The 24,088-nt window shown below is 42.1% G+C and overlaps 1 protein-coding gene across 2 annotated transcripts; it reads right to left on the reverse strand.

Moving 5' to 3' along the window:
• Positions 1–533: 533 nt before the first annotated feature.
• Positions 534–23,568, reverse strand: mdfic (MyoD family inhibitor domain containing). Of its 2 annotated transcripts, XM_054624532.1 has the most exons (5): positions 23,335–23,568; positions 22,762–22,969; positions 20,688–20,798; positions 8,331–8,714; positions 534–3,553 (listed from the first exon to the last, which is right to left on the reverse strand). In XM_054624532.1, the coding sequence occupies exons 2-5, from the start codon at positions 22,853–22,855 to the stop codon at positions 3,303–3,305; spliced, it is 840 nt and encodes a 279-aa protein (XP_054480507.1). In that variant the 5' UTR covers positions 22,856–22,969; positions 23,335–23,568; the 3' UTR covers positions 534–3,302. The 2 variants fall into 2 exon arrangements, with proteins under 2 accessions (XP_054480507.1, XP_054480508.1); XM_054624533.1 differs by lacking the exon at positions 20,688–20,798.
• Between the last annotated feature and the right edge of the window lie 520 nt (positions 23,569–24,088).

The raw sequence follows: 24,088 nt of genomic DNA on the forward strand, positions 1-24,088 counted from the left end.
TAACTGCTTGGTCTATAAACCGCCAGAAAATGACGAGAAATGCCCATTAAAATTTCCCAGAGCCCAAGGAGATGTATTTAAATGTCTTGATTCAAAACCCAAACATATTCATTACACCTTCATATATATCGAAGAAAAGCGAGACACAAGAAGCTGGAACCAGCATATGTTTGGCATTTGTGGTTAGAAAAGTACCAAAGTGATTCTTTAACAATTGAAATAGTTGCCTTATTGCTACATCCCTATTCGCTGTAATTACTAGAATATTTCCAGATGTTACGGTGAGCTCCCTACTGTGGACTGGATGCCACAAGTGTTGAACCTTAGAAATGAAAAGCACACTACTGCTGCAAATCACTGTTTAGTCAGTCAGTGGACTAAATCTGCTTTCAAGCACTAGTATCAATGAAAATAAAGACAACAGTGTCTTTTGTCTGCTCGATTGGATTCAGAAGAGTTTGTTATCCTACCAACTGGAACATAATGAGGAGATGATAGACACAAAAATGTATTGACAAAAAAAAAAAACATCATTCATTTTTGGAAACATTTTATTTTTTAAAAACTTTTCTCTTTGAGATTTGAAGATAATGTACAAAACTGAGAAAATGAGCTGTGAGCTCTAAATTGACAAATCGAGATGAAATGAGAAGGATCAAGTGTCAGGCACAGATTGAGAAGAAAAGCATACAACATAGTATAATATAGGAAGACAACTACTGTAGCTATGTATACATTTTTCTCTTTTTAGATGAATTCTTCACATTATCTAAAGTGTTTTTTGACACTCTTGGCGTGAGTTAATCATAAACATGTAAATGAGGTTTTACTTTCTGCACAGAATCTGCTGCAGAGGTGCCTATCCAACCTCCTTATACACAATAACAGTGCGCCATTAAGACGATCTGCACATGACAGCACATTATCTTTGTTGCTCGTTAGGAAGGGACATTTTTTTGTAACCAGTTAGCAAGCGGTGCTAATGTAGGCCATTATTAAGTATCATCACTTAAACAACATCAAAGCGGATCTCCAAGACAAGAAAATGACTCCACTGGTGATTCACCACAAACTCATCTCGAGATACACAGAATTAAGGCACAGAGGGGGAAAAAGGAGAAGAAAACTGCCTTTACCCTGCATTAGTTTACCATTTCAACATGACAGTTCATGATTCCTTTTTTTTGTGTTGTGAGTCACTAGGCTTGATACCCAAAAGCCGCTTATGTGGCAGAAGGGTCACCGTTTTTAATTCCATATCACACCCCTCATGAACCGAGTGCAGTTCAACATATTTACACAGTACGTATGTAAAATAGCATCACACAAAAGACTTGTACCATATGCAGCTGACAAAGCCTAAATGTTGATGGCTAACATTAGTGTAAGACTCGTAAAAATAAAGAAATACATTGTTTATCTTTACGTTGTAGTGAGATGGTCAGAAGCTTTCCTTTTTTCATTAAATACTTGAGAATCTGCGCTGTATTTCCAGTAATCCCAAAACTTCAAATACTGCCAAATTTATGAGAGATGTGTGATTCATTTTCATTGACCTTCCACAATGATTTAGCAAACAAATATATGCTTATCAGCTATTTTGTGCAGCTTTTTTCTGTAACAACAGGTAACTTCAACTATAAGAAATGCTTGAAATAGAGAAGTAAAAACACCCTAAATAAGGCACATTCCTTCCTTTTGGTTTTAGAAAGTAGCATTTGTGATGTCCTGATTCACCTTTTGATATTTCACCAGTTTAAACTGTTCTACAGTGCTACAGTAGATAACTGTAAATGAGAGTCTGTGTTGCAAAACTACAGTATGCAACTAAGAATGTATGAAGTGTCACATAAAACCTATTACAGTGTTGTACAGTACCAAGACTGTAACTTCAGATTTTGAGCATTAAAAAAAACATGTATTGAAAAATAAAATCAGAGTAAATAAATCATTTGGTTTTTCATCAAAATGACTAAAAAGATAAGATACATAAGACAGCATTCCTGATGTAACAAAAAAAATCTTTAGGACTGATAATACGTGTTACGCAAAGGAGAGAATTCTTAAAGTTACTATATGAACCAGTCTCAATTTAATAGTGATGCCTCTATATGACCTACATAAGTAAACAAGACCATCAGTGAGAAGATTGTCTATTTCTATATAGTTATTCTTAATGCTTATTATCGGGTCTGTTTCCGCGCGTAATCTGACAAAATCATGCAAGTTCACCAGAAAGTCTTTCAGCTCAGACTCCAGCAGGGGATTTGGCAAAGCAAACCCGCCGCTGACAAACTCAGATCTGTCTTGCAGCAGCGTCTCCTCTGTCCAGGAGCAGAGCCTCACCTCGGTACTCCGCCGGGACCCTTTTAGAGCAAACACCGACACCAAGCTGCTGAAGGCCCAGACCATATTGTTTGTGCTCGCCGGAGGGAAGGGAGGCATGAACAACCAGAACCAGGACTAATCAGGGCCGAATGTCAGACCCTACTGCAGTAAAATTAGAGCCATGAGGCTAGAAAACGCTACTACTTTAGTCCAGAGGGACCGCCAAATGCAGTTCAAGTTCCTTGTAGTAGCTTTAAAAGCACAATGAGCAGGATTTTCCTAAAAACAACATATGGACTGCCAAAATCATCACTAATGACCAACTAGACATGTGTGGTAATGTCTCTATCTGCTGGGACCCTACCCCTGCCTTATTTTTCTGTGTTCGGGGCTTCAACCCTTATAAAAAAACGTAGCAACCAGGTGCCAGATCGCAAGCACACGCATCCAAGAAGAAGGTTAGAAAATGGCGGACACAGCCCTGAAAAAACGCAACTATAGCAAGGCAAAACAAGAGTGAATCTGTCGTTGGTTTTTAACCATTGGGGCGCACCGGAAACTTCATTGAGGTGACAATTTTCATTGCTGGGATGACAAACTGCAACCTACAAATCCTACTCATTGTGCCATTTGCAGAAACAACTTACTACACACTGAAGATCTATCCGTCATGTTCATATATCTGGAGTTACTTCTAGGTTCTGCTGAGCTGGTTTTAAGGGAGAAGCCCAGTGTCAAAATGCATCTCTCAAAGCATGCTTTACTCTGCACACACCTCAACAGTCATCACACATTAAAAAAGGACATTCACAAACACACATGTCGACCATCACACACACATACACATACACACACGTTTCTTCTGTCTGTTGCTGAATTCAAAGTGACAGCAGCAGCAGTTTCCCTCCATTCTTCCAGCCATGGTCCAGTTATCCCCCGCAGAGACACGCTTGTCTACACCAGCGCAGGCCTCCCTATGTGGGGAAGCAGATGCCGCAGCACTCCATACAGATTTCCAAGCAATCCGAAGACTCGCAACAGGCGTCCATGATGCCACAGTCCATGTCGCAGGGGCAGTTGCAGTCATCGCCCAGGTCGTCGGTGCAGCAGCAGCAGCAGCAGGCCTCCGATGTGCAGGCGCCGCACGAGGCCTGCGTCGCCACCATGTTGCAAAGTGTCAGGAACTCGCAGAACAGGCAGTCCAAGATGCAGTGGACGCAGCAGTCTGGGTCAACGTCGAACCAGCCGGAGTGAGGAGTTGGGAAGTATAATAAACACATGAAGAAAATAAATAAATAAAAAAAGAACAAAGGAAACATACCAAATAAAAAGACGCATCTGTAGTAAATCAAAATGTATCAAATGTAACTATCAGTACGCAGTGCAGAGCAGAGTGACTGAATGAGGGGTTGCATGCTCGGCAGGCTGACAGGTGGAGCAGAGTAGGTGTGCGGTAAAAGGGTGAGGGCTAACTAGGCGGCGGGGGGAAGAAAGAGGAATTCAAAGAAATGAATTCCTTTCCTGCTGTTTTGATTAACGGACTGTTAAATAATTGCGGCATTATCATGCAAACTGCTCGGTTGATCACACAAGGATGATTAGCAAGGTCCAAGAGTCCCTCCTGGTAAATAGGCGGATTAATGCTGGCAATGCTCACACCTCTGATTAACATTTAACCTCCTTGCAGACCGTCTTTAAATAGCTGGTGGCAAGTTTTGGCTTGTTGTTGCGCAGCAATAAAAGGGTATCCCTTTAAATTACCAATATACCCATTAACCATCACAAATCGGATTCTGAATGGCTGAATTAGTTTCATTAAAATGCTTCAGTCTTGAATAGGTAATGAAAAAGAACAAATTAAATGTTTTGCTTCCACTGACACACTGTGTTAGTAATGCCATGCAGCAAGTTCAGCATGCAGATCAAAAGAGTTTACTTCCAGAATTCTTTCAACAGTAATTTTATCAAATGAATTGAACTATTCTCTATTTAGATTAAATTAACTCAATTTATCAGTCACTTTATAAAAGATGAAGTCATTTTTTTAAAAATGGTTACATTTGGAATAAAACTCTTTCGGAGAAATGCAAGTCATTTAAAAATAAAAAATAAATTAAAAAAAAGGTAAAAACACAAGGTGAGATTAAATAGAGAGAAAGCATTGTTTATGTATCCCAACGATTACATCACATTTATGTTGTCATGCTCCACACCAGTACTCCTGCAGTTGGATCTAAGTCAGTAAATCATTCGGTAAGTGTGCCTGGCATATACTCCTTGCAGCTGTCTCCTTTTTTGAACCAAGGCCAGCGCAGCGCCACTGCTTTGGAGTGTTAAAAAGACATGATGTGGATGGATGCAGAAAAATAGCATTACAAACAGGGTACATTTGCATAACTTTCATCAGCCCATCTAGAGCTGTCAGAAGGGGCTGTTACTGATTGGGTTAGAGGGAGAGCGAAAGGAGGAGAGTGTGGAGGACGGCATGGGAAGGCAAGCTGAGGACCGCTGGATGCTCATGTTTGATTAATCAAAGTAGAGGGGAATTTTTTTTATTTTTGCGGCGCTCAGGGCTGCAGAGCTGACCAGAAGCACTAGCTGACTGTGATACAAACAAGATAGAGAGAAGGGAACATGAAACGAGCAAGTGCGTGTGCATACATGTGTGTGTGTGAGGGTGCCTGAAGTTTGAATGCATCTTATTATCCTTATCTGAGGCCATAACACTGGCGGTGATGGAAGATGCATGAGAAAAAAAAATGTACATGTAAGTAAATTGCTGTTGGGCAGATCGTGGATTTGTTTTCATGGTGGCATAACAAAACTGATACTACGTTCTATACCGGCATCTTCTTTAGTGTACTGCCATCTGAGCGCTACAGAATGCCACTGAGAACAATAAACGCTGCCCAGGTCAAAGCTGCATGAACAAAACCTCAAAGTTCAGCCCTAACAAACTTTGAAGGACCCAGAGGGTATAGCCATGCCAGCCCTGAGAATGTAACAGCCTGTGAATACGGTATAAACACAGTACATAGGCATTAAGCAGCGGCCGGCCATCTCAGCTATTCACTTGGATGTATAATTCATCACCAGCGATTAGTCTGGATCTTAGAGAGGCGAGTAGGGAGGAGGGGAAAAGAGGAGGAGGAGTGGGGGTCGTATACTGTACACAAGAGGGCTGGACGCAGGGCACATCCTCATGAAAAACATAGAGGAAGACAGACAGACAGGCAGACAGAGACACAGAGTGGAACCAACCAACAGACAGAACAGAACAGCACGCACTGACACTGCCCCTGTTTAATGTCAGTGAGCGCCGATGAAGCCCAGAGTTTTTCAGGGGCCAAAAACAAGCGTCCGACGCCTCTGAGGAAATAGTGGAGACATCTGGAAAGCTCACATCAAAAAAAAAAAAAAAAAAAAAAAAAAAAAAAAGGGAGCGGCATGACACAAAACAAGCTGGATGGGCCTCAGAGCGGCAAGCTGTGCAAAACATTCAAACTTACAAAGAGGGAGAGAGAGGGCTAGATGGACGGACGGACAAAGATGAAGAGAGAGAGATTGATCAGACAAAGCCTTGGTGGCCTTGAAAATGCACATGGGTAAAGAGGGCAGAGGATGTGGGCTGGATGGAGAAGGTCCACAACATACACTTCAAAGCAAGCCTGTTTATAATGTATGACTGAGGGGAAAAGTCAAAATCAGTGCTTACACAACACACACACAAACACACACACATAAAGGGGACTACGCTCGCGGCCTTGGCCCTAAATCTCTAAATGAGGCTGAAGCAGCTTGGAGACCTAAACTGATTACACACAATTAACAAAAACACAAACTGGATGACAAGAGTCGAGGCAACCCACCCTGCTGAACAAAAGCAGTGTGTTAAATGACTCCTTGGAAGCCGTGGTGTTATCACACGATTGGCTACGGTGCCAACGGCGTGTGCCAAGAAACACAGGGAGCCCCAGAATCCCCAGAGCTAGCTCCTGCTAGCTTACGCCTTTTATTTCCTGTGTTCAGGGGGCTGTTTAGGAGGCTAATTTCACAGGCAAACAGATTATGTTAATCCGTGTAAACATTCAAACACCACAGCTTGGCTGTTTTCCGGGGGGAAATAAATAGTCGAGAGCGAACATATTGATTCTCAGAGCTCTTGTCTGCAAATAAGCAACACAAGAGCCATAATGAGACAGACTTGTTGAGCTGCTGTTGTTTGATTTTATTTTATTTATTTTTTTTGCACCATTTCTCTTCTGTTATTTACCAATTAAGACTGAAAACATGGTATGTCTGGAATTTCTCTGGTGGATGCATCCCACCTTTACATAGGTGTTGTGGATGTGTGCCTTCTTGTTTGGTTCGCCCGCAAGTTGATCCGTTGCATATTTCAAGTCAGGCATCATCAAATAAAGATCTGACTGCCCACTTTTCTCTTTCATTTAAAACTTGTATCTCAACCTGACCATTGTGGATCCTTTAATAACGCATAACATCACATTATTTACCATCTTCAGCCTAGTAGGAGAGGCCCATAAAAAAGGCAGAACAGCAAAGGCCTTGAGTTGGATGAATAGAGAGGAATTGCCCCTCTACTTTAAAGAAACATGACTAAACCCTCATATCGTCCATGCTACAGAACACACAGAGGGAACACATGCATGTCCACAAAACACACGCACAGCAGCAGAGTACAATAGGTGGAGGAGGGATGCGATGTTAATGAGGGCCAGGGTGGTGCTGACGGGATGCAGGGAGTGCAAGAAAGGCGTGAGGGGCCCGGAGAAGGCTGGTCACGACTTTTAATGGGCACCCTGTGCTCTCAGGCCTCGTTAGACGGTCACACCTATCTCCCCAATGGAAAAGGACCAGCCAACCGCCTTCATTACTGGACTCACCTCGGCCTTACACCTGACAAAGTGATGGCTTCCCTGCATGGCAAACGGACCCTCTGACTTGTTGTTAAGGAAAATAAAAGCAACAGGAGCGCAATAAGATGTCATCTGCTTGACGGGAGTGATAAATATGAGAGGTCATGCACTCTCATCATTAAAAGGTGAGAGAAGGTAAGACTTTATTATCAATATCTTACAAGGAATTATTTCAGCAGAGAATAACACCTTCGACAGAGAGATCCCTTTGATGGTGTTGGTTTGATGGCATATCATTTCACTGTGCGACTGCAGATGGAGAGATTCTATTTATATTTAACAACATAATACAGTAGCACAGTACAGAACTGTTCATTTTAAAAGACCAAGAATAGCTTGTTGCATTTCTGTCTTTTCTTTTTGGATAAATTATTTACTTTTTTGACAACTTAAACTTAACAATTTATGTTTGAGTATATAAAAATATTTCATGGTTCATCATAAATAGCTTTTTTGTACACAAAACAAATAAGAGGCTGACGATAGTGAAGTTTTAAAAAGGCTGATATAATAACAAAAGCCTTGAGAAGGAAAAGATAAAATAGAATTGAACATCAGATTCAAAGTATTTACTAAATAAATCTGGAACTGAGTATCAAACTAACCATTAAAAATCTAGGTGAGAACATTTTCATTTTCTTTTAAAGACGCGGTTTACTTCTGTCGGCTTCTTTAGGATTGGACGGTTTTGAAAACATCATTTATTTTCACTCAATCAGTAGAAAGAGAATATCCTGAATTGTGATTTGATGGATTACATCGTTGTTATATGTTGTATTTATTTACAATGTTCTGTGGCTTATGACTGACCAGGATTACATCTGTTTTCGCATCCCATTACATTGTTAAATGCATTCTTACAAACCACTACAGTGGTGTATTTATGACTGGAGCCCTTGATTCTTGGGACATCCCTGCGGCCCATGAAATGGATTTTTAACCAACAGAAGATGTAATGCAGAAATGGAAGCATGCAAGCAAACAAGTGTTAGTTGTTAAAAGTTAGTATCCGTGTGTCTGTGTGTGGGTTTGTGCTCTCTTTTCCTCGTCGTCGTGGACACTCACCCTCTGGTAAAGGAGCTTTCTGTGACCCTGTGGAACTTCCTTTGCTGCGTCTGCTGCTGTCACTGTTGACCGACAAGCTGGACCTCAATTTCCTCTGCATCCTCTGGGAAACAGGCGTGGACGGCTGCTTCCTGGGCTGCTCCGTCGTCGTCGCGGTGCCCACTGATCTCGTGCCAGGGCCTGACCCATCCGCGGCGGCGCCCGTTCTGATGTTGGCACCACAGGAGCATGTACGCGTGGCCGTGGCCCCGCCGATGCCAGGGTGGATGCCGTTGCCGTTACTCAGCGCGGGCGTGCCAGTGCTGTTGTGGCGAAAGCCATTTTGGTCCCTGCCAGCGTCTCCCTCGGCTGGCTCCAAGGGCACTGGCTGAGACTGGGGTTGAGCTGGAGACATGAGTAAAAAAAGGATTTCATTTTTACTCATGTTATGTAAAGAGCCGGTTGTCTAGTTGCAGTATTCTAGGACAGTTAAATGATTCAATTCCTTTGGAGTATTTCAGCTGTCTTGCGTTTTCCAGCTGACTGCTGAACTACGGCAAGCTCAGGGTCTTAAGACAAGACAATCTAAAAAACTGAATATAGAAACAAAACAGAAGGCTGCTTGTTTATTCATGCGTTTGATGCAAATGTGGAGGACGAAACACTAAAATTCACAAGCATCAAAAGAAACTTTCGTTTTACTTTAATAACTTACTAAATGTTAGTAATGTCTTCTTTTATGGAAGAATAAGAGTTGTGGATTCCTTTTACCCGTATGGGTGTAAGAGCGTGATAACCCAGTAACTTTATTTTAACTGAAGAGAACTTCGTCTGCACTCTCTGCACCTGTGATGTTCAGTTCTTACAAAGCCGAACACAGTAATGGAGACACACCTTAAATAATTCTCAGCAAATCTTGCCAACGTCTCCTAACACGATCATATCGATCACATGGCAAACATTTCAACCCGGAGTGACAGAAAGCAGCGGAGAGATATAGGAACCTCATATGTGACAGGTTCACAAAAAGCCACCGCTGTAGGCAGACAGACATTTGTGGGAGCGGTACCCAGGTGAGTTACGGCAGTGTGCGGGGAAGGGGGGGGATTAATGCAGTAGAAAGAGAAAGAGAGCCTGTGATACTGTGCATATACAAAAAAGGGCTGCTGTCTGCAACAGTAATGATCTCCTTTCCTCTGAAAGCTCAGAGATGGCCTTTCTAAGTGTATGTGTGTGACAGCAACAGAAAGTCAGGAGACAGCGACCTGTCTGATAAGAAAGCAGGCGAAGGATGTGAGTGAGAAAAGGAGGTGGCATTTTACTGAGAGGAACACCTGCACATTCAGCTCTACTGGGAGTTACTCCTACTTTACCTTCCCTCCACATCAGAGCCACTGTGCATGTGCACGCGCCGCCAGTGCACGGTTAACTTGAGATTTAGTGAATTATTCATCCCCTTTTTAAGTCTGTCTGTGTGAACCATATGTATTCTTTTTTTTCCTATCATATACTTTCTGTATATACATTGAATATATGGTATCCTCACCACCATATTCCAACTTACTAACAGCTGTGTAGCACCAGCTGAAGCTTGTTTAAGTGTTTTGCAGCTGTCCAAAAATTAAAAAAAAAAATCCAAAGGGAACGCAAACTGACAGTGAACTTAATGCAATGCTGGTAATTTCTTTCCATCTCTATTTTCTTTCTGTCAGCTCACCAACAAGTGCAATTACAGTTAACAAGAGAGAGAGAGAGAGAGTGTGTGGGAATCGGGGCCTCGTGCTTTTTAACAACACATCACCCTGGGAGAGGCCGGACGTGAATGTGGATGTAAAACAAAGCAATTAAATACACACACTGGGTTTTGCCTTCTCCTCATTCAGGCTTTCTGCATGCTGCCTAGATAAACAAATATAGACTTTAGGGATCAGGATTCCGTGCAATTTGAATTAGACAACTGGGTAGCAGACGATAGAATTCATTATGCAGCGATTTAAGACCAGGTTGATGGATTTTCTTCTCCAAAAGACAAAAGCCTTGCAGTCTGCCCATGACAATGTGGGGGGAGACTAAAGCTTGATAACAAGGAGACCTGGAGTTGGCTACATCTGTTGTTGTTCTTCAGTTTTACCTCTGACAGCTTGGCACATTTTTCGCCCCTTTTCAAAATATGCACCAGTCTTTGGCTTTAATGCTTGGAAGGCCATAATTATAAAGGAAGCTAGGACCACACACACACACACACACACACACACACACACACACACACACACACACACACACACACACACACACACACACACACACACACACACACACACACACACACACACACACACACACACACACACACACACTTTTCTGTAGTGGGCCTTACTTGGCTTTCTTTCGAATAGATCCTGTGTTATCACATTATAGTAATCTGGTTGTGCCACTGCTACTTCAGGGTGCACAGACCAGTGGTGCAACTTTTGTTTTTCCTGAGTCAGCTCGCTCTCTGTTATAATAAACAAAAATCAAAATACAAAAGTAAGTTATTCAGCAAGCTGTGACCCATTTCAAGAAACAAACTTAGCCGCAACTTCCATTCAATTCAGCTAAATTTGTCTTAATTGCACTTCAACAATGTTAGTACTCTTGGCAATTCATGTTTTAAAAATTGGCAGAATCCAGAAATGAAAATCATAAAGCGCACTCTTCTAATAACACTGCTGGTGTTTTCTTGTGGTATTTCATCCCTCAGATGTAGCCACATATTTGAATGTGTAACCAAAGAAAAGTACTAGCTGACATTAATGGAACGGAATGGGGGAATCCCTTTTTATAGCTAATGACTAACTTGTCAAAAATCATTTACAAAGACCACACACACCAACATAGCACAAATCACGGCGAAAGATGCACAGCAACAATAATTCACCTGTTTCTTGAGTATCACGTCAACACAACTCAGCAAAACTCCTTCCTAGAAGATGACAGTTCCTTATATCAATCAATCAACTATTGAATTTTGCACAATAATAACACAGTAGTTTTTCTCATCTGGTCTAAACTCAAAACACACTTAAACACACGTTCATGCACAGAAAAGGCCAAAGTAGACTGGGAGGCATAATTACCTTTCCTTTTGAGGAAGTCAAGCTTTCAATTTACCAAAGTATAAATAGTTATTAAGAAACCACCACGCAAAAACCAGAGAACATAAGCGGCGACTCAGGTTACTGAAACACTGCAAAGTCCAAAAAAGTGGTTGAAGTCTGCAGAGAAGTGTGCCTCAGTGGCAGGTTCCTGGATAGCCTTTACACAGTCAGTCTTCATTTTTATCCTGATGAGCGCTGTGACTGAGATGAATGGACTCAACGGAGTAATATTCATAATCATTGATCACGATAATGACGATACTGTCAAAGATGGCAATGACAGACTTGTACAGTCAGCGGGAGACAAATGAAGACGTAATGAGAGAAGGCAGAAGTACAGTAAGTCCTGTTGGAATTGTGCTACACTGGTAAGTAGGGGCATCAAAAACTTTCAGTGGCCACTTTCATATTTTTATTAGCGCTTGGTTGTTGTGTACTGTAAAACTAGAGACAATATAGATTCAGGAAAAATTCCTCAAGTCCACTTGGAAGTAGATCGAACAGCCATTGTTTGGGCAAAATTGGACATAATGTCATTATATAATGCAGTATTGACATTTTTGAAAATTAAGTTTAATTCCACATCCGAGGATTCTTTTGATGAATGCAAATATAAGCTGTGCCTGTAGATAAATCTTGAAGTAGCAACAGAGACACACTGCTTCGGCATCAAAATTTGATATGAACAACTCCCAGCAACATTTTAAATAATCATACGCAGTTGTGCAGTTGCCACGAGCTTGTAGAGAAAGGTAGGTGTCCCGAGATAACCGACAGCACACAACCTGACAGGTTGCATTAAAACACCATGTTTTGAAGGGAAGAACTGGACGCACACATGCACACACACACGCTTCAAATTGGACTTGTAACCGCCCTATTTCTAGCACATCAACAACTGTTGAGAGTGTACATTTGTAGTTGAATAAAACATGGTATTCCCCTACACACGCTGTCACACACATCACAGGGGAAACTAGGGGGTGAGTGGTTCTTGACTGTCTAAGCAGCATCCCAATTTGGTCCCAGCTACTAGTAGCTGACAGCCTCAAATATCTGGGGAGCATTTTTAAAAGGCCAGTGTTTGATGGATTCATGAAGAACACACAAATATAATTGCCATTTGTCACCGAGTCTTCAGTGGCTGCGCCACACAGGGACCGAGCACCGGAGTGCCTGGAGAGCGCTGGAGCTGCGCCAGAGCTGTGCGCTCTGTATGTAAAACTGAGTATATAAACACCTCCGTTTTTGTCACAGAAAATAGGTCCTACAGGAGGGAGCCGGAAATTGTACCCAGAAGACAGAAGAAAGAAGAAGAGTAGTATATATATGTATATGTCAAAAGCCTACTGGATCTAACCCCCACCACACACGCACATGCATACACAGAGGCAGACCTACCAGGAAGGAATATGCATGCATGTCAACTGAAACAGCGCTGTATAAACAAGAACTCTAAAAAAAAAAGTCAAGAACAACGCAGAGGTCAAACAGGGCGGTGTGGAGATTCTCATTTGCACACTGCGATGCAGGTAAGGCAAGGAGCTGATTGAGCAACCACACAAGCTCTGTGTTTCTAAAGCTCAGTCCTTTTTAATATTAATGCCCCTGAGACGGAGAGAAACTGGGAGAAGGGAGACAAAAGGTGTTTGCGCAGGCTTATTAGAATGCCCATCATAGAGAGCATACAGTTATTCAAATGTCACATCATGTCAGCCAAATAAACACCACAAATCAGATCTTGTAGTCATCTCCTAATAGCCGTTATTACACAATGCTAGTTTGTGAGTTAACACCGGATGGAATTGGAGAGTGGAAGAAGCGCTTTTTTTTTTTTTTTTTTTTTTTTAGTTCTAAGTCCCAAACAGCAACGTGCAGAATACACAGTGACAGTTAGCTCTGAAATGCTAATTCTACTAACAGGGCCAGTGTTTTGTTTATCTTTTTTTGTGCGTCGTATTAGAAAAACATGTATATTTTCTGCTCGGCTGGCCATGTACCTGCATGATTGAAATGCTAATTTGCAAATGTGCAATGACCTAGCCAGACTCTTCTTACCACCACCACCATCACCACCAGCACCTCCTCCACCTCCTCTCTCTGCCAAAACAGCCTGAGGTATCATCTCTCCTCCTAACAAACAGCAGCATGTGGAACAGCCCCTGCTTTTCAATCCAAAGGGATATATTTTCTCATTAAAAATTATACATCTTCCCTGTCCATATTTATAGACGCAAAACCAGGGGAATTATACTGCAGAGAGAGTGAGAGGGACAGAGAGAGAGAGAGAGGAAAATAGTACAATGAATGTTATTACAAAGGGCTCTGATTGAAATTTTCCTTGGGCGTATCAAAGCCCCGTTTACCGTTTGACCTCAAGCTCCGGGACAAGGACTTTCTTTATTGTCTAGAAGGACGCATTGGAAGGAACAGACAAGCGACTCCGGGATCATCATTCAAGTGTCCCAGCACAACAAACCCCACTAACTGTGATTAGCATCACTATAATGCAGATATCAGCAGTGTGAAATGAGAGCAAATTGGTGATGTCAACTTGCGACCAAGAACTAGCATTTAATTAGAAAATTAGACTCCTGTAGCGTGAAGACGTGGGCGTCGTTCCAACTGTGTGGTCGCGTCTTGAGCTGTTTACACAGAGTGGATGGCTAACCTGGCACGGGCTAACACAAATGTCACTTGTTCCAACAGATATGAAAGAAAATGTGACTCCGGACATCAAACAGCAATCCTGGCCCTGTCAGTTCATCCGCACGCACGCGTATTTTGTATTTATCCAAGATAAAATGGGCGATGATGGCGGCAGCGCGGGTGATGATGACCGCTGAGGATAGCTAAATTACCTGCTCTGATATTGGATCCTCATCAGCAAAAGTGACAAGCTCTATATGCGTGTGTGTGGGTGGGCTATGGCGACCTGCAACAGAACTCTATTAGCCGTCTTCACCTGTCAAGCCTGATCACATTGTGTAGCATCTCATTTTAGCAGGAAACATCACATTTTTTGTATGCTTCTCCATCTCATTCCGGGGCAATCAGTCAATATTGCTCAGCTCGTTTTTTCACCGGTGACACATTTATTTTGCCACCCTGTTTTTAATTCTCGCTGACAGTCATTCATATTTGGCTCCTCCAACCTGCTGAAGGGGAAGTGACACGCGGAGACAGAGCTTAATATTATTTCCGACCCCCTCCCTTACCACCAACACCGCCGCCTCCTCCACCCAACATTGAGAGAAGCAGGGCATCAGGGATTTACTCGTTTCAAATTTTGCTGCTGATTGAGTGGAAAAAAAATAACCCCCCTCGGACCTTGTTCTGCTTAATTACATTTTTACAGTAGCAAATGCAACTTGAAAGACAAGAGCTTGATTTGACGACATGAACCCTCTCAGGGTACCGCTCGCATGAGGCCGGCTAAGGTGTGTGTGAGCGCTGTGAAGGGGGAGCTGGTGGTGGGAAAGAAGGGGGGGGGGGTCATCAATTATCCTTTGATTTCAAAACGGAACATTTTCCCAGATTAATATGTCTGACTGCTATCTAAATCATTGAAAGTCCCAATGAGGTGCCATTTTCTCTTACATGAATCATGTTGAGGAGAAGTCATTTACACTCGGCCCACACCCCCGAGCTCCAGCCACTGAAGTCTCTGTCCTCTCCACTGTTGTGTGGAATTTGGCATGGTGCTAATTTGAGGGCTACTAATGTAGCGGAAGGCAAGGCATCAAGGAGCGTTCACAACCTGGCTGCTGTGAGAGACACTAAATGGTGCCTTATTCTCTTCCTCTCCTCATTTCTGAGATGAATTTGCACAAGCTTGTTTCTGCATTAAGCTTCCTCAAAGGCCTTTTATTCTCCCTCATCCATTTCTTACCATCTGAGAGAGGGAGAAAGAGTGTCGTATAAAGTCAGCCGGATGCGCGAGTGTAGAATCTTTAAAAAAATAAATAAAAGCTGCACATCTTGCACAGATTTAGGCTTTACACGGCTAGCTCCCGCAATTTCTAGAAAGATCAATTATGACGTGACTCAGAGCGGGCCTGAGGGAGCTGCCAGGCTCCATACTCCCAAAAAAACGTGCTCCACCCTCTCCTCGCTGACGACTCAAAACAAAAAAAAAATAACGGAGCAACAGAGCGAACGGGAGGGGGGAAGAAGTGGGAGGAAAGGAGGAGAACGGGGGTATTTTCAGTTTCAGTTACATCGATGACTCAAATATTCCACCAGCTTCAAAATCTCCTTGCTGAAGGAGAAGTTCCACAGGAAGCTCACTTGTTTGAAATTCAACGGCAGGCGCGCAGACGTGCACATGCGCACTTGTGCACACACACACGCAGACACATAAAGGCGTACACATGCAAAACGGCAGACTTGGAGTCAACCACACACACCAAATAAATACAGGGTGCATCTGCCTCAGATCCACACTGCTGGAGTCAGAGATGAGGATCTGGCAGTAGCTCTACCACTCCCTAAAAGCCGAAATACAACCGAGGTCTGTCTCTGGGTCAGAGAGGGGATCGACAGTCTATCAAAATGCCCCCACACCTAGTTCCTTTATTTGCTCAGTACCAATCTCAGCATTAACCCCCTGCTAATGGGACAGCTGTGGGTCAGCGCCTCGCATCTTCGGGCCGCCAATCAAGGCCTTAAGCTGAGAGATCAGCCTTTGGGACAGAGGTGCTCGTCTGCCTTTGAGTGGCTTTTTAAACACGGAGACGCCCGTATCGATTTTAGCTCTAGCCTGAAAGAGAGGAGGAGGGGGGGAGGAGGAGGAGGAGGAGGGGGGGGGGGGTTTCGCACTAGCCGGGGCCTGTGTCGGCTGTCTGTGTGTCTGGACGGGAGCCATCCCCTGGTCCCCGGTCACCCTCCGCTGATCAGGGGGCCTGACAGAATGACCTAGCAGAGAGGCACTGAACCTGCAAACATGAAGGGGCCAAGGAGCTGGAAGCTCGAGGGGGTCGGGGCTGGCGGGGCCAACATCAGCAGAGATCTCAGTAATAGAAAAGGGTTTTAACCTTAATGTTGGAGCCAAAACCCTGTTAGAGGCCAAGTAATCCCCCCTGCGCTGCTCTCATTTGAACTGACTGGGGGTTTTTTTTTCTTCCCTATCCTTCTCTCTGAGTGGCTTGTGAGGGGGAATGACGCGGTCTGGTGTGGCACTGGCTAGAGAGGCAGTACACATGAGCACAGCAGTCTGTCTAGCTCTAGTATTTATTCATTCTGTATAATTAACTTAATTAAATTATAATTTGATGCATTATTAGAGATTCAACTAACCAATATTACAGAAAGTAGTTTAAAGTTGCATCGACTCCACCAGCTACAATATTAGTGAGTGACAGTTCACACCAAAATAAAAAACATAATTTTCCACTTACCTGTAGTGCTATATATCAATCTAGATCATTTTGGTGTGAGTTGCCTGGTTTGGGAGATATCAGCCGAACAGATGTCTGCCTTCTCGCCAATATAATGGGACGATAGGGCAAACATTTGAAAAACTCAAAAAGAAAGACGTTTCTTTACAGAAATCATTACCTTGTTACTAAACATGATCCATTGACCTTGTTGTTAGCAATTTCATGTCGGAATTATTTTATTTCAACCATACCCATACCATTATATTTGAAATAAAGCATTACTCTGTGGCCAGTATCTCCAAAAACTAGGCAACTCATAGTAAAACAATCTAGATTGATAAATAGCAATGGGAAAATTGGAAAATTAAATAGAAGGAAAAATCTGCATTTTTTTTTTTTTTTTTGGGTTGAACTGTCCCTTTAAATTGATGAATTCATGCAAATATATACATCTGTACTTTCATAAAGCTAAAATTTTAAAAAACTTCCCCCACAATCAAAATCCATATATGTTGCCTTGTATCTAACATAAGTCCTTAAAAGACTGCAGTCCATGAATTGAGGTAGACATATCTATTATCATTTGGCTCAAGTATTTTGAATATCTTTAAAAAAGAAAAAATTAACAGTGAATAGGCTCGGGCACTTTGGGTAAAATATGCTAATTAACACACTTGAAATTTCCCATATGAAATTTATCTGCACCAAGACAATGAGAAAATAATTACAACAGAGGTAGAATTACAATGGCCATTTTAATCAACCCCTACACTAGCATTTCACCCTATTTATACAGTTTTTGATTCCATGACCCACTGGTAAGTAATCACTTGAAAATTACGGTTCCGTTATAATAGGTCTACGCTTTAGACACATTATTTCTGCAGAGACAGGGCTCTGAGGATTACAATAAAGATATGAATCTTGCATAACAACAATCACCATGCACTTCCTATGGCTTAAAAAAAAAAAACATTCCGGGAAGGAAAAACTGTCAGGAGGTTAAAAAGTCTTTAAGTACTTAACTAACTTTGGAATATACATGAGGCAAAGTGTGACAGTCTTAGAATGTTGATTCAACATTTCAGCACTGATGATGAAATTAATGATGAAGAGGCACTTGCCCTTTGTTTTATCTTGGTCGAATTCTGCCAACTGTCTAGTATCATAACACTTTATAGTTTTGTATATAAATCTTAATTGTAGCACTGTCAAGGAATATTTTCTTGCAAGAAAAGGTGCAGGTACGAGACTCACCCCCCGTTAAACAATCCCCTTTTTTTACTGCATTTATTAGGGTCACAAATTCACTTCCAAAAGGTCAATTCTGCGCACAGGTAATAACCTTGAAGATGTGCCACTAAAGAGTCCAATCAGGGATTCACACAAAGGCCAGACTAATGTCTTTCTATACAAAAAAAACAGAGTCATGTTATTTGACCTTCCTTTCTCACTAGTGAATTTTCTTGAGATAAAAAAAAGACCTGTTCATTGGAAGCTAGTGAGGTCATCTTTATCAACCACAGAAGCATTTAAAAAAAAAAAAAAGTATTTGACATTCCGGTGAATAATGTGACGATTAAACTCCTAAAACTGGTGCTGGGTGGTAGCAATTTATTCTGAGGCAGGGGCCTGAGAGGCGAGGCCCTGTTTGCAGGAGATATCAGCTGCTTGAAAACCCAGAACGGTCTCTTGAGGAATGTCTGTCTCCCCCATAAGGTTCTCCCTCCTCCCCCAGGATGGTGGAGCCAGGGAGGAACCGTTCACTGACAACGGCTCAACAGTAAGAGCAAAATTGTACTTTTTTTTCCTCGTCTGACAAGCAGCAGTGGTTGGTTGGCAATCCAGGCAACCACCGCGCTTCTGTTTAACCATGTGAATTTATGATACTCCGTTCATAATGATAATTTCAGCTTTTTAGGTCAGACTTGATGATTAATTGTGTGGCGAGGGTTCAGTTACTCACTGTTAAATATACTCCCCTGAAAATGTACTCCATGAAAAACAGTTTTAAAATAATATGTACCCGCTGCCATGTTTATGTTCCTGCTTTAAGGGGACCCTTTGGGTAAAAAGACAACTTGTCAAAACAGTGTTATCAAGACTGAAATGGGATATGTGCTGTTATTACAACATGACAATAGGCTTCCTCTTGTTGCGAAAAGTCGGTCGTCCACATACTGTACACAAGCTCTCAATCGTACAGCTGGGATGGGGGGGGCAGGATGTAGGCAGGCAGATGATTTCTTATTGATTTCCTGTTTCAGCGGAGAAGAGGGCTCTCAATTACCCAGCTAGCTAGCAATCTGATTGGTCACCTCAACAAACAAAACCACAGTGAGACTATAACACTAATAGGTTAACTTGAGCCCTCCCCACAAAGATTATTATTTATTATCATAGCACAGATTTGGGGTTTTGCCTGTATTTGATAGGACTATAAATGTTCTTGTAACTCTCTCAAAAAAATAGTAGCATTTCTTACATTCCCTCTAAAATTCTCTTACTAAACAGTGGTGTGTGTGTGTGTATGACAAAGTGAGAGCATGTGAGGATGTGTGTGTGTGTGTGTGTGTGGGGGGGGCGATGGGGGCGACATCAATTACGACGCAAAACTGTTGTCACAGGGGCTTATCTGCTGAGATGAAAGAAAAGCATGCCTCCCTGCAAAGGTGCACACCTGCCAAGCTGAGAAGACCTCTTGACAGAAACTCTTTTTTTTGTGTGTGTGTGCTACTGAATCTCTTTTCCTAGCTGATTTAGTAAACAAGCCGCCGGCAAGTCATTAAGCTTGATACCACAAAAAAAAAAAAGGCAGGAAAAGGCGCCCTGGAAAAGTTAACAACCTAGAAACAAAAGAACTGTTGTGGCAAATGCTAACAGAATCCTTATTATAGCTTGGCACTTACAGGGATGGAAGCAATCAGCTGCTATTAGCCTTTGCTGACACATCTCACTCTTCTTAAGAACAATAAAACACACACACACACGCACACACACAAAGCTTTTAGCCTGTTTCATTTTGTGACCTGCAATCCATAGCTCAGTATGAAATAATTTCACTGAACAAGAGTGCATCTAGACTTAATTAGAGCAGCTCATAACTCAAGCAGTTCAATGCCAAATAATTGTTTTGTAATACCTCCCCGTGTCAGGACATTTGAATTTATACAGGCTTCCAAAGTTTCCCAAGTTATAAAATCTGAAAAAGAGCCAACCATCATTTTATGATCTAAAACATATGTTATTGGTATGATAGAATATTGGTAGGAGCAATAGACCCCTATGTTATCTTAGCATGAAGCTAAATGACACTTAAGTCTCTGTTGAAGAGAAAAATGCCTCCAGCAGCTGGCACAGTTCTTCCCCAACAGGTAAATGTTTAGTATGTGGAAAAAAACATTGTGGCTAAGATGCAATCAGTGCGTAACAGCAGTCAATGCTAAAAACCACAAACAGGATTTCCCCACTTCCAAAACACTGGGCTGCGGTTGTAGGGGGAAGCTAAAGTGAGGACACAAGCCAAGTCTTAGTCATTATGGCAGAATGAACAGGCCGCTACCAATCACTTGTCAAGAGACCTCGGTACTATCGCGATATTTTAATTGGAGACAACGAAGCTAATATTTTGGTTGGCTAACTGACTCTGCCTCGTGCATGTAAACCGAGCAACTGACAAAACAAGTACCATTTGTGACAGTTGGAGCGCGTACAAAAAAAATAGGCTCACATTATGACTATTTCAATGTTAAATTACGCAACGTTAATCGTTTTCACTCCCTCCAATTAAACGGCTCATTGTTGTCAATGATAAAAAAAAAAATAACACCAAGATATCCTTCTGTCTTAAAACTTACTTTTTACAGGCTCGCAATAATTCGGCGTCTCCTTGCTCACGTGACCGTGTCTTTCGTTGGCTGGTTTCCTTGGAGACGGTGTCCTTCCTGACGATTCTCTGTCGCAAGCATCTAGGGTCACAAGAATTTAATGGTGGAAGAAGGAAAACTTGTTGCACACAAAGTTGAGCAGCATAAATATTATTCTAGTGACGTACAGAGAGCGCACCGGTTGTTTCATTTAATCTTATCCTATTACAACTCAACTGTTCTAAATTAACTTGCATTACAGCCACTCCTCCAAACACAAGTTAACTTTTGCTGCAGGGTCAGCCGCAGTGGACAAAAGCATCAAGGACAGCTGGACGATGCCAAGAGGTGCAGAGGCCGCTAGGCTTATTTTTGCCAGATAAAACACAGGCCGCTGGCAAATGGTTGCACAACATGGTGGGGCGGTTCAGGTGAAGGCCCTGCCAGAGCTCTGGATCTCATTTTCTCTCCTTCTGTTCCCGGGTGTGCTCTACCTGCCAAGCTTCTTTTTACTGCCATAAAGGCCGCATTCATCTACGTTGGAAGAAGAATGTGGGCAAAGATTCGAGGCCAGATAGTTGTGCAAAAACACGAGAGACGGTCTCTCTCATCTCTCTAAGCCGCGTCCTCTGGCTTCTTGACTGTAAGACTCACGGACGCTTTGCTCGCTGCACACTGCTGCTTTGTTCAGTAAATAAACATTCTACAATGACTTTATTCACTGGTTTGGTGCCAGATGCCAGCTCATTGCCCACGGTGTTTTCATAGCTTGCAAGTTTTTGCAGTAACACACTGTCTCTTGAGCCACTTTTGCTGTGATTCTAAAGATAAAAAAAAAACGGTGAGCAATGATGCAGCAAAAGCTAGCAATCTCGTTTAGCAAAGCTTGATGCGTTTGTTCCAAAGCTACAACACTCTCTGTTTGTAAGCAGTGATGGATGGGGGGAGTGGAACGGATGAGCTCAAGCCAGCAGCCCCAGATAGATATGGCACATATCTCAGCTTCGCGCTGATGTATGGTAGCGGCAGTTGCGTTAGCAGAACTGTGTGATGCATCGCGGTATTTAGTGATCACAGTTAGAAATAAATTGGTCTATTCTCAGTACATCCACAGTCCCCTGAGAGGGGAAATCCAGTCTTAACTGCAAGCGCCTTTGAAGGTCCAGCGAAAATCCATTCGCAATCCAGCAGCTCCAGTGATTGCTTACTTTGTCCTACTTTGCTATTTTTTGACAGTGCCATAATGATGCTTGGTATAAATAGGATGGTTAACGGTTCATTGCTTGTTTGAAGAAAAATGAAAAAAGGGGGTGTGGGGGTAAGCTTATTTTACATGTGATAATCTTAGGGGCAACTAGAAAGTTAATTAAAAACTATAATTGGCTGTGGTTGCTGTTAATAGTCACCAGGGCGTTTCTTCAGACTTTATTAAGGGAGAAAAAAGCAAAAACATTATCAAGGCTTAACACTGAGCACAGATACTGATGTATACTTAAAATCACATGATTATAATTTAAAAAGACAAGGCTGATATTGTCCCACCCATAACAAAAAATGCTGATATGCACCAGTAATCTCTTAATGCGGTCGTTGACTAATTTTCTTTATGTGTTTTTTTTTCTCTTGTTTCCTCCCATGTTTGACTGAACAAGAAACATGACTTCTTGACAGAATATGTCACTGATGTGTATAGTTCTGCTTCATTGCTGGTGCACTGGCTGCATGGAGAGAAGAACCCATAAACATTCACAAAAGATAACTTCTCACACACATGAGCTTTGCATTGCAGTACATCGCAGGTATTCTTAAATGTTTGCAAGTCATAGAGCGCTTAAACGGACACGTCTGACGCATCATGACAGAATTTGGGCTTGTCATGTGTTGTTGTTTTTTTTTCTTTCTTTCTCACTCTTCTCACTTAATGAAATAGTAGTTAAATTACATCTCCAGGACCTCTGGGAACCTCTCAAGGCCCCTTTGGGAGCCTCAAAACCCACTTTGGCCACCTCTATTTAAATTGTATCCCCAATGCCAGTGCTTCCTGGCCTATCCTATGTGTCCTTACCTTGTGAGACTGACAGTAGGGGACTTGTCTCTTGCTGAGGGCCCTTTCCTGGCCCTGCCGGCCCATCCGGAGGAAGGACGGTCTCCTTGGACATGAGACAGTCGTCTTTTTGGGACACAGACACAGCAGAAAGAAGAAGAAGAAGAAGAAAGAAGAAGGAGTTCCTCCCTTCCCTTCAGCGCTGTGAAATCCAATGTCTCATCTCAGGCTTTGAAGACACAAAGCAACACCGTGTCATTACTCAACTTGAAGACAGTCGTCTGCTTATTCACACGCCGAGGAAAGTGACGTCGAGCCGCAGTAAAACTTAGTGGAAATTTCCCTGCTCTCGCTTTTTTTTTTTTTTTTTTTTTTTACATAAACTCGGTGAGAGAGTCCATGTGCAGCCCGTTTGTTCACACACACACACACACACACACACACACACACACACACACACACACACACACACACACACACACACACACACACACACACACACACACTCCCCTTTTCTTTATCAAAAAGCGACGGACGCCTGCTAAGTGTTGTTTATAGTCAAAGCGGATGTATTGTTTATAAAGCATAACTTACCTTTCAAACATGACAACTCCTTTGCTTCAAATCTGACTTATTCCCATCCTTCCTTCCTCCGACTCTTTCCACCGAAAAAAATAAAATAAAACACACAAAACTGGGTGAAAGAGTAACTTAGCGTTCAAAAACTTTTCCCAGCAACTTTTTCCAACTTCATCCAGATGTTGTTGACGTATGATCAACTGTGAATACTATCAATAAGAAGTCCTTTCGACGCTTTTCGACGTTCAGTGGCGGTAGTTTGCTGAGGAGAGTTGCGTCTCAAACATTTTCATCATATCCGGATTCCTGCAGGACAGCCAGTGAAGTGAAGCCACTCTTCTCTCCCTTCGCTTCCCTTGGCGGCAGAGAGAAGTGAACAAAGCCCTCCCTGAACATGTGTCTCCAAAAAAATAAGTGAAAAAAAATGTATTATTATGGAACTTTTTTCGCTGTACAGGCCTTTTTCTACATTAAACAATAATAATAATAATAACAATAATCATTAAAATGTATGATGTTATAAACCTATGATGTCAAAACGACCATAATGAGTGGAACATACTTTGGGACTAAAACATAAAAATACAGATGTTATTAAAAAAATAAATAATGAATCAAGGTGTTGCTCAGTTGTCATTGAGATATTAATTTGTATTGTTTACACGTGGTCTTGTTTTGACTTTCTCTGAGGGAGGCCATAACATGTGTTTTGTTTATTTACTTTTGTATCTAATTGTCTAATATATAGGAGAATTACCAAAGTTAAAAA

The sequence above is a fragment of the Anoplopoma fimbria genome, chromosome 23, assembly GCF_027596085.1.
Source record: "Anoplopoma fimbria isolate UVic2021 breed Golden Eagle Sablefish chromosome 23, Afim_UVic_2022, whole genome shotgun sequence".
In the NCBI taxonomy this organism is placed as follows: Eukaryota; Metazoa; Chordata; class Actinopteri; order Perciformes; family Anoplopomatidae; genus Anoplopoma; species Anoplopoma fimbria.